The sequence below is a fragment of the Emydura macquarii genome, unplaced genomic scaffold (assembly GCF_026122565.2).
Source record: "Emydura macquarii macquarii isolate MOO-44397 ecotype Brisbane River unplaced genomic scaffold, CSIRO-AGI_Emac_v2 contig_1348, whole genome shotgun sequence".
Lineage (NCBI taxonomy): Eukaryota > Metazoa > Chordata > Testudines > Chelidae > Emydura > Emydura macquarii.
In genome coordinates, this window is record NW_027131485.1 from 8,624,722 (window position 1) to 8,644,790 (window position 20,069).

Sequence of the window (20,069 nt, forward strand, 5' to 3'; positions counted from 1 at the left end):
ACAGATGGAGGAAGAGCATCCAGCTGCACTTCTCCACTTCTGTCCTGAAGTTATCTACCTCTAGATTGACAGAGGTATGGTAACTTACTCTCTTTGCACTCTGAAATCTTGGGTTTCTCTGCAGAGGCTGCTCAGATGGGTGTGGTGGCAGTGGTATACCTCTCAACTTTTCTCTCATTTAAACCTAAATTTGCTTTCTTCCAACGCTAATCTTATGGTCTGCTTCTGGCTTTCATTTCTATAAAACATACAACTGAGTGATGAGAATGAGATTATAAAAACTTATTTATACTCCACAGCCCCCAGCCCCACATTGTTTAAAGCTTCCCATCTTCTCTCTTTTTTTTTTTTTTTTTAAATAATGTCCTGTATTTGGTCTCAGTCCCAAGTTATGGACACATCTGACCCTCCACGGTCAGCTGAAGTAAGTGGTCTAACTTTATAGCACTGTCTAAAAGCAGTACAAACTAGCAGCTGCATAATGCAAGACATTACAAAGTCAAACCTTATCACCCCTGAAGCCAGTGGGCAAAGTCACTCAATCTGCACTAGTAACTTCACCACCAAATGCGACCACAGGTATTTATCAGAAATTTCCCCCTCAACCCATGCATACATCTGCAAGGTCAAACAAGCATGAACACAAATGATACAAAAACCAGAGACAAATGAAAACAAATAAGACACCAACTCAATCTCAAAGTGCTCTCTCATTATTGTACTATCTGTTACAAACATTATTAAAGAAGCCAGCATAAATTAGCATATACTATATATCCCATGGTACAAAGAAAGTAGTATCTTACTACTACTAAAATTACACAAAACCTTGAGGCATCTTTTTGCAGAGATTGCCTTCACTGAACAGACTTACCAGTTGTTCCAGTCTGTCTGTTTGCCTTTCACAATCCAGTTGAGACCAAATACTCATTTTCCAGACCATTATTACTAAGGCACTAATGTACTGTTGCCAAATAATGATCCAGAAAGTGAATATGACATCTTAAGAAAGCATTCAACATCTCCATTCATTCTTTACATCTCCATTCATTCCATATAACGACTTCTTGTTTCCAACAACTAGCTAATGGTATCAAGATCTGAAGTGGTGTTCACAATAGCCAGAGTTCAATAAAATCAAGTTACTAAATTTTTATGTAGGTCACCTGGTCCAAGACTGTAGGATATAATCCAATCTTATGTAGTCAAGAAAAAAAAAAAGCAAGTGAATAGGAGCAGGAAGTTTCTCCATGATAAGAGCTGACTTAATTATTCTGTCAAGACGACATCTGGGTGAATTCTTTTTCCACTCAGGGTGCTCTATGGCTATCATATATTAGTCTATAAAAAGATATATGTACCTCTCTGTTCAGGTATCTATATGCTTCTCTTTTACTCTCTAATTCTTTCTCTGCTTTGATATCTGTCTACCTTCATAACCCAAAAGTTCAAAAACAATTTGGCCTATTGGATAAAGCAGTGGACCAGAACTCTTGATATCTAGATTTTATTCCCAGTTCCCCCACTAGTCTCTTGGGTGACCTTTGGTAAGTCAATTTCACCTACTGGTGCCCTAGTTTCCCCGTGGATAATAATTCTGATCTCCTGCATAAAGCACATTGAGATCTTCTGATGAAGAGAGCTAGATATGATGACCAGTTACAGCTAATTTTGCTTCGGACTCCTCATATCCTTCCAGTATGTTGAATAAGTTTATTGCAGAGTTGTTGTAGCTGTGTTGGTCCCCGTATATGAGAGAGATGAGGTGGGGAGGTAATATGTTTTATTGGATCAAGTTCTATTGGTGGAAGAGACCAACTTTCAAACTCCATAGAGTACCCAGTGAGTAGGAAAGTTAGGAAATATGGTGAGAGAGTCCATTCTTGCTTAATCAGAAGATTGTCAACCATCTGAAACTCAAGAGTCATACCAGGAAACTAGGTCAAATTATGAAGGATGAATTAAAAAAAGCAAGCATACAGGGACAAAATTAGGAAAGACAAGGCATAAAACAAGATTAAACTAGCTAGGGGCATAAAGAGTAACAGGAAAACATTTTACAAATATATTACAAGAAGAGGAAGACTAAGAACAGGTTAGGCTCATGAATCATTGAGGAAGAAAAGATAGTAACAGAAAACACAGCAATGGCCAAAGCATTGAATGCCTTTTCTGTTTCAGTTTTCAACCAAAAAGATTACCAGTGATCAGATAACTAACATGCTGAACATCAGAGTAAATGTGGAAGGCTCTGAGCCTAAAATAGGGAAAGAACAAGTCTAACTAATTCTTAAAAAAAAAGTTAGATGTCTTCAAGTCAGCAGGCCCTGACAAAATACATCCTAGAATACTTAAGGAACCAGCTGAAGAGATCTCTGAGCCATTAGTGATCATCTTTCAGAACTCAGGGAGGACAGGAGAAATCCAGAGGGCTGGAAAAGGACCTATATAGTATCTATCTATCTATCTATAAAAGGGAAACAACAGCAACCCATGGAATTATAGACCTGTCATCTTAACCTTGGTACCTGGAAAAATAATGACACAAAGAATCAATTTATAAGCACCTACAAGAAAATAAGGTGATAAGTAACAGTCAACATGGAAGTCAGGAGTCAAAATCATGTCAAAGCCACCTAATATTCTTCTTTGACAAGGTAACAAGTCTTGTTGATGGGGGAAGTAGTAGATGTGATAGTATCAAAAGGCTTACTGAAATTGAGATGTGTCTCACCTGACCTCCTCAAACAAACTAAGGAAATATTGCCTCCCTAACTAACCTACTATAACTTTGGAAAACTATACTCACTGTACTCAGAGTTATCAATGATAGAGAATCAAGCTGGAAGGGCATGTTGAGTGGGGTCCCATACGGATCTGTCCTGAACCTGATTATATTCAATATCTTCATAAATTATTTAGATAACTACATACAGAGTACAATCAAAGTTTGTGGATGATACCAAGATTGGGAGGGGTTGCAAAGCTTTGGAGGGCAGGATTAGAATTCAAAATGATTTTGACAAACCGGAGAATGGTCTGAAATAAATAGGACAAAATTCAATAAGGACAAATGTAAAGTACTATATTTAGGAAGGAATAATCAATTACACAAATACAAAATGGGATATGACTGCCTAGGAAGAAATACTAAAGAAAAGGATCTGGGGGTTATAATGTATCACAAACTTTATATGAGTCAACATCATTCTGGGATGTATTAGCAGAAGTACGTAAGCAACACATGAGAAATAATTCTTCTACTCCACTCAGCCCTCAACTGAAGTACTGTGTCTGGTTCTTGGTGCCATATTTCAGGAAAGATGTGGAAAAATTGGAGAAAGTCCAGAGGAGAACAACAAAATGATCCAAGGTCCAGAAAACAACCTACGAGGAAAGTTTTTTTTAAAATTGGGTTTGTTTAGTCTGGAGAAGAGAAGACTGAAGGGGACATGATAAGTTTTCAAGTACGTAAAAGTTTGTTATAAAGATGAGGGTGATAAACTGTTATTTTTAACCGCTAAGGACAGGACAAGAAGTAATGGTCTTAAATTGCAGTAAAGGAGATTTAGGTTAGACATTAAGAAAAGCTTCTTAAATATAAGCGCAGTTCAGCACTGGACCAAATTATCCACGGTGGTTATGGAATCTCCATCATTGGAGGTTTTTAAGAACAAATTAGACAAACCTGTCAGGGGTATCAAACATATGGCCCACGGGCCAGATACAGCCCGCCAACCTTTTTGGTCCGGCCCCCGGCAGCAGCGCGCGCTGCCGACGCAGCATTGTACTCTCTGGCAGCGTCACACGCCGCCGCCAGAAGGTACGATGCCACCAGATCTCGCGGCGTCGTGCGCTGCCACGAGATCTGTGTACTCTGGCGGCAGTGCGTGGAACACTGTGTGCACGAGACACAGCTCTCCAAAAGGTGGGAGAGAGACAGTGTGGTCTTGGGGCATCACGCAGTACTATAATTCTTAATCACTGATGGATTTTTTTAATCGTAAAATAATAGTAGTTGTAGAAGTGACTTTACTGCAGTTTTTATATCGCTGATATCCAGCAAATAAAATATACTACTACATAAAAATGGTTGTGCCGAGTATTTCGATTTATGGTATGTATGGCCCACTTAAAGTACATTTAATTCAAATCTGGCCCGCCAGAGCAAATGTGTTTGACACCCCTGGTCTAGACAGTACTTAGTCCTGCCTCAGAGCTGGACTAGATGACCTATCATGGTCCCTTCCAGTCCTAGATGTCTGATTTATTCAGATCTGGGAAAAGTAATCAGAGTATCAAGCTAAACACAAAGTGTAAGAGATTTTTATGCTTAAGGAGTTAATACATGTTGCATTCAAAATGAAATGGGTAATGAGCACGTCTGCAGTCATAGGACAAAGGATTTATAGATTGTTGGGTGAGTTACAGCTTGCTGCAATGAGACAAAACCAAACACCATGATTTTTGGTGTCTAAATTATTTTGGTGTCAGACTGCCACCACTGAGAACAGCCTACTTCCATCCTCCCTGGAACTCTTCTTCAGGTTGTTGAAGGCCGCTATCAAATCCCCCCTCAATCTACTCTTCTGCAGACTAAACAAGCCAAGTTCCCTCAGCCTCTCCTCATAAGTCATGTGTTCCAGCCCTCTAATCATTTTCATTGCCCTCCATTGGACTCTCTCCAATTTGTCCATATCCTTTCTGTAGTGGGGGACTGACACAAAACTGGACAACACTTCAAATGTGGCCTCACCAGTGCCGAAGAGGGGAATAATCACTTCCCTCAATCTGCTGGCAATGCTCCTACTAATGCAGCCCAATATGCCGTTAGCCTTCTTGGCAATAAGGGCACACTGTTAAGTCATATCCAGCTTCTTGTCCACTATAGCCCCCAGCTCCTTTTCTGAAGAACTGCTGCCTAGTCAGTCGGTCCCCAGTCTGTAGCAATGCATGAGATTCTTCCGTTCTAAGTGCAGGACTCTGCACTTGTCCTTGTTGAATCCCATCAGATTATTTTTGGCCTAATCCTCCAATTTGTTTAGGTTACTCTGTATCCTATCCCTACCCTCCAGTGTATCTATCACTCCCCCTAGTTTAGTGTCATCTGCAAACTTGCTGAGTGTGCAATCCACTCCATCCTCCAGATCATTAATGAAGATGTTGAACAAAACTGAGACCAGGACCAACCCCTGGTGCACTCCACTTGATACTGTCTAGTTGGCAGCCATCAAGCCGTTGATCACTACCCATTGAACTCAATTATTTAGCCAGCTTTCTATCCATCTTATAGTCCATTCATCCAACCCAAACATCTTTAACTTGCTGGCAAGAATATTGTGGGAGACTGTATCAAAAGCTTTGATAAAGTCAAGGTATATCATGTCCACTGCTTTCCCCATATGCACAGAGCCAGTCATCTCATCATAGAAGACAGTCAGGTTGGTCAGACATAACTTGCCCTTGCTAAAGCCATGCTGACTGTTCCTGATCACCTTCCTCTTCTCAAGGAATCCATTTTGAAACAATTGGAGGACCTGCTCCATGATTTTTCCAGGGACTGAGGTGAGGCTGCCCAGTCTGTAATCCCCCAGATCCTCCTCCTTCCCTTTTTTAAAAGATGGCCACTATATTTACCTTTTTCCAATCGTACAGAACCTCCATCAATCACCACGAGTTTTCAAGGATAATAGCCAATGGCTCTGCAATCACATCATTCAACTCCCTCAGCATTCTCAGATACATTGCAAGCCCCATGGATTTGTGTATGTCCAGCTTTTCTAAATAGTCCTGAACCTGTTCTTTCACTACTGAGGATTGCTCATCTCCTCCCCATAATGGACTGCTGTCCAGTGCAGTAGTCTAGGAGCTGACCTTGTCTGTGAAGACAGAGGCAAAAAAAGCATTGAGTACTTCAGCTTTTTCCACATCATCTGTCACTAAGTTGCCTCCCACATTCAGTAAGGGGCTCACACTTTCCGACCTTCTTGTTGCTAACATACCTGTAGAAACTGCTTTGAACCAGCAGCCTTATAAAAAAGCAGCCAGTTGTGAACCAAGTGAGCTGCGAGCAGAGGAGAAGCAAACAAAGGGAGTTTGACTGGGAACCATCCACGAAGAGTAACGGTGGGTGCTGCATTGGGGGGTTGTTTTATGAGCTAGTGGGGCAACTATCTGAGCGTCTGTCTGCTGAAACCATTTATTTGACTGGTGCTAGCTGCAGGGACTGTTCGACTGTTTGTTTGAGAAATGTGAATTGGGAGTGCTTTGTTCCAGGTGGGCCTTGAATGGTTGATTGGAGGGAGAGGCTTTGAGCCGGGCAACTACTTTGAGCCAACAGGTTACACATCACAGTCAGTTCTGCAATTTCAAATTTGAGTTCCTTCAGAATGCTTGGGTGAATACCATCCGATCCTGGTGACTTACTACTGTTTAATCTATCAATTTGTTTCAAAACCTCCTCTACTGACACCTCAACCTGGAACAGTTCCTCAGATCTGTCACCTAATAAGAACGGCTCAGGTGTGGGAATGTCCTGCAATGAAGACCGATGAAAAGAATTCATTTAGCTTCTCCACAATGGTGTTGTCTTCCTGCATTGCTTCTTTAGCCCTTTGATCGTCCGGTGGCCCCAATGATTGTTTGGCCAGCTTCATGCTTCTGATGTATTTGGCACAAAGCTCTCCTAGAAACCAATGAAAACTTGCTTTTGCATCTTCCCAAGGATTGAGTGCTCAAAATACAAAACTGTGGTGGAAGACCCTCTATATGCAGAAACATTGTATTTCCAGGAAGTTCCCACCAAAGTGAAGAAGAATTAGAAATAACTTCTGTCTAATCAAAAAGGAGATAGTGCTTTTGACTGTGAATAACATAAGTCGTCCTTATGTAAAATAAGCAAAGTTTCCTTTTTCCTCCCCTAATTTCAACCTAGGAACTCAGGCAAATTATCAGATCCTACTTCCCAACAGAAAGGCTTCTCAGGACAGATAAATTGAGGCTCCAGTATTGTTCTTGTCAAAAGCAGAAGGGGAGATATTGGGAAAAGGCTCAGGTTAACATTCACCCTACTCACCATTTAATTTTTCAAATATTATAGTGGGTCAGGCATGAGAAGGCCAACAGAGGTAATTTTTTTAATCCTTCCCCTCCAACACACATACAATTAAATCATCCTGCAATTGTTGGGTAAGTAGTTTGACTTAAGTGATATATGATAGCTTTATTTTTCCTATACATTTGTGTTGTAATCTGTATTGTTAAACGAAAACTGGAAGCAATAATACATCGTAGCTATTTTAAAATGTAACTGTAGTGAGGCTGTATGGATTGTGTAAGCGCCCATATACCATATACACACACACAACTAGCTCAGCAGCTACAGTGACAGTAACTTCTAGATCTGCTTTGATTAAACTGCTGGCATTGAACATCTAAAGCCAAGAGGGAGGGGGGGTTTGCATACTGAAGTAAAAGCTAACCTGCACTCATACATTAATGACACACATCTCAGCATTTCAATCACAAACAGAATTTTCAGTTTAACAGAGCCCTTAAAAATGACATTCAGCAGAAACTTGACTGAATTCATACTCACACTTTTTTAAGTTCTTAAAGTAACCCTTTAACTCCAGTGTAGAATTATATAAACATAGGTTTGCCTTTTTAGATTATTCATTGCAAGCTCTGAGATGCTGATTCAAGGAAGAGAAGAAAACAAGGTTACTTACCAGTAACTGTTGTTCTTCGAGATGTGTTGCTCATATCCATTCCAATGTAGGTGTGTGCGCGCCCCGTGCACAGATTCCCGGAACTTTTTTCCCTAGCAAGCCCCGCATGGCCAGCTCAGGCGCCCCCTGGAGTGCCGCGCTCATGTCACGGTATAAAGGGCGCTGCTGGCTGCGCGGGTCCCCAGTCCCTTCTTTCTGCCAACTCCGACAGCGGGGACGGGGGGTGGGTTTGGAATGGATATGAGCAACACATCTCGAAGAACAACAGTTACTGGTAAGTAACCTTGTTTTCTCTCTTCGAGTGATTGCTCATATGCATTCCAATGTAGGTGATTGCGTAGCCGTACCTTGGAGGAGGGTAGGAGTTATCGGTGACCTGCTCTAGACAGCACGGCTCTGCCGAACCCTGCGTCTTCCCTCGCCTGTTCCACGATGGCGTAATGCGACGTGAACGTATGGACTGACGACCAGGTCGCTGCCCTGCAGATGTCCTGCAGGGGAACCCTCTCTAGAAAGGCTGCGGAAGAGGCCTGGGCCCTAGTGGAGTGTGCTCTCACCGGCCCTGGGAGGGGTACTCCTGCCTGCTCATAGCATGCTTTAATGCAGGCAGTAATCCACTTGGAGATGCGCTGGGTGGAGACAGGCAAGCCCTTCATCCTATCCGCCACAGCCACAAAGAGCTGTGTCGACTTCCGGAAAGGCTTGGTCCTCTCGAGATAGAAGGCCAAGGCTCGCCTGACGTCCAGCGAATGTCCCCTCCTTTCCTCCTCCGACCCATGGGGTTTGGGAAAGAACACAGGAAGGAAAATGTCCTGGTTACAGTGGAACTGAGACACCACCTTAGGCATAAAAGCCGGGTGAGGCCTCAGCCGGACCTTATCCTTATAAAAAACCGTGTAGGGGGCTCCGAGGTTAACGCCCTCAGTTTGGAGACCCTTCTGGCCGAGGTGATAGCCACTAGGAAGGCCACCTTCCATGACAAGAGTAGAAGGGAGCATGTAGCCAAGGGCTCGAATGGGTGACCCATCAGCCCGTTGAGGACCAAGTTGAGGTCCCAGGGTGGCACCGGGTCCCGCACCTGAGGGAAAGTCCTCTCCACCCCCTTAAGGAACCTCACCGACATAGGGTGAGAAAACAGGGAGCGGCCCTCCATGGGTTGGTGGAAGGCCGAGATGGCTGCCAGGTGGACCTTGAGGGAGGCCAAAGCCAGGCCCTGCAGTTTAAGCTGCAGTAAGTACTCCAGGATGGCCTGAATAGGGGAGATGCTAGGGTGTAACCCTCTCGCTTCTGCCCACCCCAAAAACCTCCGCCACTTAGCTTTGTATGTTACTTGCGTGGACGGCTTCCTGCTGCCCAGGAGGACCTGTTGAACCTGCATAGAACAGGCCCTCTCTCCCTCCGTCAGCCACAAAGTCTCCAGGCGGTAAGGTGGAGGGAGGTCAGGTCGGGGTGCAACAATCTCCCATGGTCCTGGGAGATCAGGTCGCACCATCTGGGTAGCGGAATCGGTTCGGTGATGGAGAGGTCGAGCAGCATGCTGTACCAATGCTGCCTCGGCCACGCTGGAGCAATCAGTATAACGTCCGCCCTGTCCCTCTTGATCTTTAGGAGGACTTGGGGCAGGAGCGGGACAGGGGGAAAAGCATACATTAACTCCCCTGTCCAGGGAACCAAAAAGGCATCGGACAGAGAGCCCGGCTCGCGACCCCTGCGCGAGCAAAACCTCGGGCATTTCCTGTTCTCCGCTGTAGCGAACAGGTCCAGACGGGGAGAACCCCACCGTTGGAAAAGGGAAGCCACTATGTCCTGGTGTAAGGACCATTCGTGGCGGGGAGAAAAAACTCTGCTGAGGCGGTCCGCCTCGCTGTTTCGTACCCCCGGGAGGTGAGAGGCAGATAAATGAAAACCGTGTCTCACCGCGAAATTCCAGAGGTGAATGGCTTCCTGGCAAAGTGCCGAGGAGCGTGCCCCCCCTGCCTGTTCATGTAGAACATGGCTGCCGTATTGTCCGTAAGGACTTGGACCACTCTGCCCCTGAGGAAGGGGAGGAAGGCCCTGCAGGCCAACCGGACTGCTCTGAGCTCGCGCACATTGATGTGCAGAGCTCTCTCCTCCAGAGACCAAAGCCCTTGGGTGCCCTGATCGTGAGAAATGTGGGCTCCCCATCCCCGATCAGATGCGTCTGTGATGAGCGTCACAGATGGGGTGAACTCTCTGAAGGGGACTCCCATCATCACTTCCCTGGGGTCCCTCCACCAATCGAGGGACGACAGCACCTGTGGGGGAACCAGGACCACTCTAGTTAGAGAATGCCTGTGTGGTACATACACCGAATTCAACCACGCCTGGAGAGGTCTAAGCCTCAATCGGGCCAGTCTCACTACATATGTAGAAGCCGCCATATGTCCCAACAGCTGCAGGCAGTGCCTGGCTGTTGTCATGGGGGACAAGTGGAGATCCGATATTATGGCCGCCATCGCCTCAAATCTTGCTTGAGGCAGGAAGGCTCTGGCTTGTACTGCATCTAACCTGGCTCCAATAAACTCAATACATTGAACCGGAGTGAGTGTGGACTTTTGCTCATTGATAATCAGCCCCAGTCTAGCACACAAGTCGCGTGTGAGGAACAGACTATGTCTCACATGGGCACTCGACCTCCCCCTGATTAACCAGTCATCCAGGTAAGGGAAGACTTGAACACCTTTACGGCGCAGGTGGGCTACTACCACAGCCATGCACTTAGTAAAAACCCTGGGTGCTGAGGAGAGCCCAAAGGGTAGGGACCGAAACTGATAATGGTGTCCCGCTACCACAAACCTCAAAAACTGCCTATGGGCCGGTAATATCGAGATGTGAAAGTATGCATCCTTCAAGTCCAGGGCGGCATACCAATCCCCTGGGTCAAGGACCGGAATGATAGTGGCGAGAGAGACCATACGAAACTTAACTCGCCTAATATATCTATTTAGGCCACGGAGGTCCAGAATGGGCCTAAGGCCTCCCTTCGCCTTGGGGATTAAGAAATACTTAGAATAAAAGCCCCTGCCCTCTTCGGCCAGTGGGACTTCCTCCACTGCCCCCAACGTGAGGAGCGACCCAATCTCCTGCACCAGGAGCTGACCCGAGGCCGGATCCCCAATGTGGGACAGCCTTGGGGGGGTGTTGGGAGGGGAGGTTGTAAGCTGGAGGGCATACCCTTTAGCAATCACCTCCAGGACCCAGCGGTCCGTAGTGATGGCTTCCCATTCTGAAAGAAAAGGGTGAAGCCTGTCCCCAAACGGCCAACCAGGATCCCAGAGAGAAGGAAGAGTACTACCCTCCTGCTCTGGGTCAAAAACGTTTATTAGCCTGATTACCCCCTTTTGCAGGCCCATGCTGGCCCCTCGCAGAGGACCCCTGACGGCCTCCCCTGCTGGGACCGCGGTAGCGCTCACGACCCCTCCTCTGCTGGGGTGGTCGAGGAGCCGGCCTGGGCGGGGGCGGTGGTTGCCCTTGGACCTGCGGTCTGGACTGCTGCCTGGAGGCCTGAGGAGTATACAACCCCAGAGACTTCAGGGTGGCCCGAGAGTCCTTGAGAGCGTGGAGCTTGTCGTCTGTCTTTTCCGAAAACAGACCCAGGCCATCAAACGGCAAGTCCTGGATAGCCTGCTGAACCTCTTGAGTGAGGCCAGAGGCTTGAAGCCACGAGCAGCGGCGCATCACCACCGCCGAGGCCATTGCCATACTGGCTGTGTCAGCCGCGTTGCTAGCCGCCTGCAGCGCAGCGGTAGCCACCGCAGATCCTTCATGCAGAACCGTGGAAAAATCCGCCTCCTGGTCAGGGGGCAGCTGGGAAGCAAACCTCTGCATCGAGGCCCACAGGTTCTTATTATACTTCCCAAACAAGGCCTGGTGGTTCGCTACTCTAAACTGCAGCGCCGCAGTAGAGTAGATCTTCCTCCCGAACAAGTCCAGTTTACAGCCCTCCTTGTCCTTAGGGGTGCTACCCTGACCCCCCTAACAGTCCCTCTGGTTGGCCGCATCAACCACCAGAGAACTGGGCGCAGGGTGGCTGTATAGAAATTCAAAGGGTTCCTTGGGGACATAATATTTCCGTTCCACCCCCTTAGAGGTGGAAGGCAGGGAGGAAGGGGTCTGCCACAGCTTCCTCGCTATCTTCATGACATTGTCATGCACTGGCAAGGTCGCCCGGGAGGGTCCCAGAGAGCCCGAGGGCCCAAAGAGGGAGTCCTCCTCCTCAGACATGAGCTTAAACTCCATGCCCAAGTTCTCAGCAGCCCTCTTTAGGAGGTCTTGGTGGGCCCTGAAGTCAAACAGGGGCCCTTTACGATCCCTTGCTGCTGCCTCATCCGGTGACGATGAGGAAGAGAAGGGTAGGGGTGCGGAAGAGGGTCCCTCCCCAGGGTCCGAGTCCTCCGAACCCTGCTCATGAACCTTAGGGGCCGGGGGGAATGGGGGGGCCACCACAGAATGCAGTGACACCGAGCCCTGGGGCATAGAGGCATTCCAGGGTCCCCAATACGGCCACTGCCAAGGTCCCTGGGCCCACCCCGCAGCCTATAGGGAAGGCTGATGGAGCCGCACCGCCCTAGTGTCACCAGAGCCCCCCGTGCGTCGCTTATGTCGCCGACGCGTGGAGCGGTCCGATGAGGACGACGTGGACCGGTGCCGACGTCTGCGGTGCCGGCGATGAGAGGAGGACGGGGACGACGACGACGACGCACCCGACCTGCCCCTGCGGCGAGAGGACTTGCGATGCCGCTTGCCCCCTCGAGACCGAGAGCGGTGCCGACGATGGTGACGCTGAAGGGAGTCCAGCCGTCCTGAGGTCGGTGCCGGTGCCATCACCGGTGCCGGCTGCAACGGTGCCATCATCGGTGCCGGCTGCAACGGTGCCATCATCGGTGCCGGCTGCAACGGTGCCGGTGCCGGCAACAGTGCCGAAGCAGGCGTCGGTGCCGGGATCGGCGGTGCCGCCAGATGTGAGTCGCTGCCTCTCGAAACGACCGACAGTGACCTCGATCGGTGCCGGGACGGGCTCCGCACCGTAGATCGTGAGCCCGAATCCCGGTCCCCGCTCGAATCGGAGCTGGATCTGTGGCTCCGGCGACGGACTCGGGACCGCCCACGGTGCCGCGGTGCCGAGTCGCTCGACGACCTAGAGTCGGAGCTCGGAGGGGAGCCGACGCTCTCCACCCTCCGTGACCGTCTGGCAGGAGACTTAGATTGGGAGCGTCTCCAACCACCGGGACCACCCAGCGCGGGTTTGCCCCGAGACGCGGGTCCCTTGTCCCTCGGCCGAGGGGGGGACGGAGGCATGGGCAAGGCCATGAGGGCTCGTGCCGCAGTAAACGCCTCCGGCGTCGACGGCCCTTGCAGGTGCACTCCCCCACTACCAGGAGTCGGGGGAGGCAGCCCGCGTGGAGACCCCGGTGCCGGAAGTAATCTCAACGGCGCTTGGCTGGGGCGTCTCCGTACTTCCTCCACCCTGCGCGGGCCGGAGGGAGATCTTGGGTGCGGCCGAAGGCCGTGCCGTCTTCTTGGCCACTTTAGAGGCCCGCGGCGGTGCCGAAAGCGGTGCCGGTGGGGGGCGCTCCGCACCGACGACACACTCGGTGCCGACGGAGACCGGGACGGCTCGGAAGCTGGACGGAGCGCCGACTCCATTAGAATCGCCTTTAGCCTCGCGTCTCGTTCTTTCTGGGCCGAGGCTTAAAGGACTTACAAATCTTACATTTGTCTCGACGGTGTTCTTCTCCAAGGCACCGGAGACAGCGGTCATGCGGGTCACTAATAGGAAAGGCTTTAGTACACAAGACGCAGTTCTTAAAGCCTGTGGACCCCGGCATGACTCCCAGCAGAAGAGGACCCCGTCCGGGGTTCTAACTTGTCACTACAACTACAAACTAACGAACTCTATAACTACGACTATAACAAGAAACGTTGAAAACAGTCAAACAACTAGGGAATGAGCTACTTGCACACAGCAAGAGGCGATAGTTCCAGTAACCGTCACAGGCGGAAAGAAGGAACTGGGGACCCGCGCAGCCAGCAGCGCCCTTTATACCGCGACATGAGCGTGGCACTCCAGGGGGCGCCTGAGCTGGCCATGCGGGGCTTGCTAGGGAAAAAAATTCCGGGAATCTGTGCACGGGGCGCGCACACACCTACATTGGAATGCATATGAGCAATCACTCGAAGAGAGAACAGTGCGGTTCTGAAAAGAAAGTTTGGTCTGAGGGGAAGTGAGGGAGAAATACTTGAGTTCCACAAACTAAGTTAGATAGAAGTGAAAATCAAGATGCTGAGTGGCTGAACAAAGGCGAGTTAAATAATGAAAAAGGCAAAAAGTAAACAAGAAGATAGGGAACAGATATTATGTGGAGATGTTTTAAAGATGGAACATTAACTGAAAACTGATCCCTTTTTAACTAAAGCAATACTTGAATGTGCAGAAAAATAGCAGCTGGCAAGGTTTAGAAGGATTATTAACATGCAAATTAAGCGGGATACTTGCTTATCTCAAAGTGCCGACATTCCAACATATTAAGACCAGAATTCCTCTATTAACGGAGAGGTAAACATTGCCAAAATAAAGGCTGCATCAGCAACTTGGTGGTGTTCCTCTCAGGCTCCTAACTTCCCACAAAATGAAGCAGTTTGCAGCTGCTCTCATCTTTACTAGTGAGGTGTACCCCACAGAGAATGATTCACCGCACACAATGCTCCATCTTAATCTAAAAGGCCTTCAGAAGCTGCTCAGATCAAACTGAAAACAAATGTATGCTGGGGGACACACACAAATTTAAAAAAAAAAAAAAAAAAATCAGCCTTAAGCAGACATCCAGAAAGCAAAATTTCAACCCAAACAAACAGTTGGTTTGGCAAAGTTATAAGCAACCAAACACATGGCTTCACAATGGGAAGTGTTGTGTAACCTTATTATGCGTACTACCAGCTCTGCCTATAACATACACATTTTCTACTCTCCAAAAATACAGTGTTCCTTTAACAAGGAAATTACTTTTCCAATTTAAATACGATTAAAGTTGTGACAAACCAACATGGCAAAAAAGTTCCTTAAGGTTAACATGGTCCTTAAATAGCATCTTTAAGAGGGAAAGAACATGATCCGATGTCTTTTGTTGGTAAAAGTTATCTTAATGTTAAACAGTTCAATAATTATTAAATGTATTTAAGGCAATTTTCAAGAGAGTTTACAAAGTTACAAATGTGGAGCTACAAGAATATATAAAAATATATTTATATGTTCTTCTCCAAGCTAGCACTGACTTCTCATGTCCCTCTAATAATCCTGCAAATTAACTCTAAAAAGGATATATGATCACAGGCAACCTCTACCTTTTTAATTAAGGCCACCAAAGCTTGGTTTAGGTCAAGCAGAATAAGAATTTGTGCTAGTTCTTATGCTCTGGAACAAATCCAAAAACAATGGGAGTCTGAAATCCTCAAAGTGCTTGCAAGTTACCCAACTAATTAGTAAAAAGTGACACAAAGACATAACTATCAGTCTTGAAAATAAGCTCTATAACTGAATTGTTCATTTTGCAATTGTGATATTGTAAGTCAAGAGGAAAGTCAAGAAGTTAGAAATCTCAAAAAAAAAAAAAAAAGAAAAAAGAAAAGAAAAGGACATACACAGCGTACATGTGCCTGTTTCTAACTGAATCAGGCTACAAACTTGAAAGATGTACCCTATATCTATTTGCTCATGGAGCATATATAATATGTAGGGTGAAATATATTACACACACACACACACACACACACACACACACACACACACACACACACACACACACACACACACACAAGCCATTGCCTTGCTTTACCACGAAGCCACATCATCTGCAATTTAATTAAAACAGTTAAGTACTGTTTATTATGTAAATAATTAACTAACATTGTCAATAACCTTTTCCTAATGAAACAATATTTGGATAGCTGAGAAACAAAAGATATTTGTTGAATATCACCAATATTCATAGATAATGTATTTGCTGAATAGTTTTTAAACAGCTATTGAGCAGGATAAACAAGAGAACAACAAATACATTTCATCAGTATTTGTTGAATTATTTACCTCACAAATTCTCTCTTGGAGTATCCAACCAGCATGGTAGCTATTCAAATACTGTTTGACAGATATTTGTTAACTAATGTGTGTGAAACTCATGGATTATTTTTTTCAGTTCTATTCAATCAGCCCTACTTATTAGCAAAACTTGCATCCATTATAGCAAAAAGAAGTGGAATGAAAAAAAAAATACAAGTCATAATGCATTTTTCCTTCATTTTCTTCAGTTTCTGTTTTCCTTTCCCTATCCTCCCCCTGCATTCCTGCTGCTCTTCCTTTATTTTCTTACACTGTCATTCTAGCTCCTCCTTTCCATTTTATCTATATATTGTACTTCACTTCTCTCATTTCTACTCTTCAGTCTCTTCCCCACCCTTTCTGCCCAAATCCATGGATAGGGCTTAGAAATTTTACCGGACACCCAAAAGCCAAAGCAATTATGTTGCTCTGCTCTGGCCAATATGAAAGGTAGCCTCCTAACTATTACAAGGGCATGTGTGGGCGAGTCTCTGCTACTCAACCCCTCTCACAGCTCCCTCTGTGCTGCAATGGAAAGCCTATAAACTTCAGCAGAAGCACTGAAGTGGTATGTCTGTAGATGTACATTCTACATACACACTGCATTATACACATGTGGCTCACATTTGCGAGGTTACCTTCACAACCATAAGGGCTAGAGACATTTGTTTTTTTTTTTAAATGAAAGCTTATATTCTACAGAAGTTGATGGCACACACCAGGGAAAACTTCCTAGTTGCCATGGGAGAATGGATTTTTCAAGCCCCACTCAGAACTTTAATACCTCTTGAAAATTTCAAGAAAAGTAGAAATAACGCAAGCGCTCAACAGCTGCTACACATAAGCTCAAAGAAAGTGCCTCTATACTCACCTACAAACAATTCAATGCATTTAAACGCACTGGTAACATTTTCAGCAATCATTAATGTTACAATTATAATCTGGTGTGTAACACGGATTGCTACCTCAAGAAGGCTGTATCTTCACAGGAACTCTATTCCATTTCAAGCAGGTTGGTTTAGCAATTGTTCCAGGTCGCACAAGAAATGTTTTTCAGCAAGCAAGGCAAGTTCCCAGCTTGCAAACTTCCCACCAACTACAAGTTCTAACTCTAATAAGCCCTTAACTATTTACAAACCTTCAACAAAAAAGTACATTAGTTATTTCTATTTATAAGGCTGAAGAAAGAAGAGTAGCATATCTAACTGAAAATGTGAGAGTTCAAAGCTGTAGTTTACCCACTTTGACCAAATCAGGAAACAGTTATTACAATGACCACATGTACACAACTCTTTTTATTTTGTGACTAGTCCTCTAAATACTTATCCAGGCTACAAGATACCATGTAAGTTCAAATAATAAAAAGGGTGGGTAGAGAGGTCACTAGAATCTAGGATTCCATATCTGCAGTAGCATCTAAAAGGCCCACTCAGGATTAGGGCCCCACAATCCAAAGATCAAGTGTTTTCTTTATTATCTCAGGTATAAAGGGAAACACTCCCATAAACCTCTATTCACACCAAAAGTTCCTTTGTTTACATTACATTCAAGGTAACATCATGCAAGAAAGCTGTACATTTCTTATTAAAGAGACAAACTGAAAGCAAAACCAGAGAAAAATTCATTAACAGCAGCTTTAAGGACAGGGAGCATGTACTCACAAGTGTTTGTACAGCATCTAGCACAATGGAGCCTTGATTTTGACTTGCTACCAGAATATGCTTTTTTTTTTTTTTTTTTTTTTTAATTAAATACATTACAGAGAACCATGTAATCAATCATAGTGCAAAAGAAAAACATATTCCACTACGTGATCTGGACAACCGAACGTAGCCTATATCCCAAATACTCAAGTATCCAGACACAGAAAGTGCATTTAAAAATAAGACTTTAGTATACAGATAACTACTGGAGTGAGAGTCAGAGTGTGGGACATGAAAACCACAAAAATAAAGACAGAGGCACTTTTGCTATTTAACTTTTGAGGTACCACAACAAAGAGAGTCACCCATGCTAGTTTACTTAATATGCACAAACTAACCTTGATGGAACATTAAACAATTAAAACCAATTTTTTCTCTTAACAGCTGTCACAATTATTGTAGAACAGAACAGGGCAGCTGTTTACTACTCAAGAAACATGTGCTCTGGGCTTCCCAATCCTCTTAGGTGTGGGCTCATTATTATGTAAGCGTTGTATGTAATTAATTCCCATGTTCTCCCTGTAAAGCGGCCTGCGCCATACAACAACTGCCCTCACCACCTCCACCTTGTGCAGCCAGAGCTAGCCTCAGCCACCTGCCACCCAGGAGCTATCTTAACAGAAACTGGGCTTAGCCTACGTGCAACTACCAATATCTCGCAGTGGGCAAATAGGTTTAGGAGACAGTGACAGTCCTATAGGGCCAAGAAAAACACTGCCCACGCACTAGTCAGCCAAACTCAGTTACCTACCAGCCCATCAACCCCCCCGCCCCAACCCACAGCGGGGCCAGAGAAAGCATCAGCCAAGCTCCGGGTGGTAACCTCGCGCTTCCGCTGGATGGGTGGGGGACACTCTACCCCTTTCCTGGAAGGGGGGGGCTGCACCTACTCCCTATGGGGCTCTGCTCTACACGCCCCCCTCCTTCCTATAAAGGAAAAGAGGGCTGCATCGTCCTAAAAAGGGCCTGACCCAGGGAGAAAGGCTGCCCCCCACCCCTGCCACCAGGGGCTGCCCCCCTTCCATCAAGGCCCTGGCCCTACTCTCTTGTGGGGGCCGCCGCCAGACTGCGTGGGGGAGCCCCGGGCGCTGGGTCTGTCCCCGGAGCACGCGGCGGCAGGGGCAACCCTCAGCCCCACGCTCGTGCCCCTGCCGCTCTCTTACCCAGAAGGGCTCGGAGTCGCCCGCGCTGCACACGCCTTGCATCGCCATGGAGCGCGACGGACGGCTAGGGTGTCCCCCTCTTCACGCTCTCCCGGCCCGGGCGGTGGCCGGCGACTGGGAGAACAAGGCGGCGGAGCGCGAGCGGGCCGGCAGGCGGCTACCGAGCTCTCTGATTGGTTCTTAGGTCACGGGGATGCTGGGCCCGCCGGCTGCAGCTGCACCGGCAGGGCGTCGAGCTGGCCGGCCGCGGGGGGCGCCCTATCCCAGCGGGAGCCCTGCTCTGCGGTGTGTGCCCGGCGCGTGCAGCGCGCGCGCGGCGGCTGTAGGCTCCGTTTCATTGGGTGCAGTTTGTACCACCCGCGCCCCGACCCATAGCGTCAAGAGATTTAATTCCTTCTTGCAGTGCAATTATCAATGCACCCTTGCCTAGATTAGCACGAGGGGGCCTTATTATTACACCCCAAGATGCACAGCCCATTAGTGTAACCTCTCCCAACAGATACAGGGCCCATGGTGCACATTAAACAGGTGTAGATGATTACAGTAAGCGTCCCTTATATACACTATAACCGGTTCTCCAAGGGGCGCAGCGGACCGCTGCAGAGCACTTGCTCGTGGTCCCTATGAGCTAGATGGTCAGATGATGCCGGTGCTCTGCTCCCGACTTTCAGTTGAGAGAAACAGAATTTACGGGAGAACAAAACTGGCCAATCCAATTCTCAATGAAGTTACCGGAAGTCTTTCTCTTGGCTTTATCAAGAGTTGGATCAGGCCTGCATGAAGAACCAGAATAGGTAGTATATCTCACTTTTTTCAAACCAGACAAAATACCGGCCTAAAGTCTGTTTATATATACGCACACAAACTTCTCAAATGTTCAGTGTAAGCAACTGGTGTCGTTGGCACCTGTTTATAATAGCGAATGCAATAAGATGTGCTCAACACTGAAAAAGTTTGAGAATTGCTCTTGAAGAGTACATAAGACAGCACAGCACCCAGTATAGGGCCACTTTTCTATGATGCCTTCTGCACCCTAGATACCTACAACTATCTGCAACACATGTCATTTATAGAACCTGGGTAGGGGCTTAGACAGTATCTCTTAAGCATGCTATCAGTATTTAACTGATGATAATGTGCATAGCATATACCAAGTGTGGTACATATTATCCTTATACAGTGATAGCATTATACATAACAGGAAAGAGTGATAGGCATACATGCTACAATACAAGATTTAGAAATATTTATTTTGCAAGTCCCATAATAAACCTATATTTAATTTTCCTTGTAATATCTTATATAGTTAAGCTAAATAATAGATGTGTACGAGCACAGATTAACTCCACTTGTTTTA

General features: G+C 46.7%; 1 protein-coding gene across 3 annotated transcripts in view; it reads right to left on the reverse strand.

Moving 5' to 3' along the window:
- Window positions 1-18,921, reverse strand: part of LOC137155080 (multidrug resistance-associated protein 1) — a 76,708-nt gene extending 57,787 nt beyond the window's left edge. For 2 of the 3 annotated variants that reach the window (XM_067551054.1, XM_067551053.1), the window contains exon 1: window positions 18,713-18,855. In XM_067551054.1, coding sequence (XP_067407155.1) covers window positions 18,713-18,760 — 48 coding nt within the window. In that variant the 5' untranslated portion in view covers window positions 18,761-18,855. Of the gene's footprint in view, window positions 1-18,712 lie in introns of all 3 variants that reach the window. The other variant, XM_067551055.1, reaches the window with a different exon arrangement.
- Window positions 18,922-20,069: the final 1,148 nt, after the last annotated feature.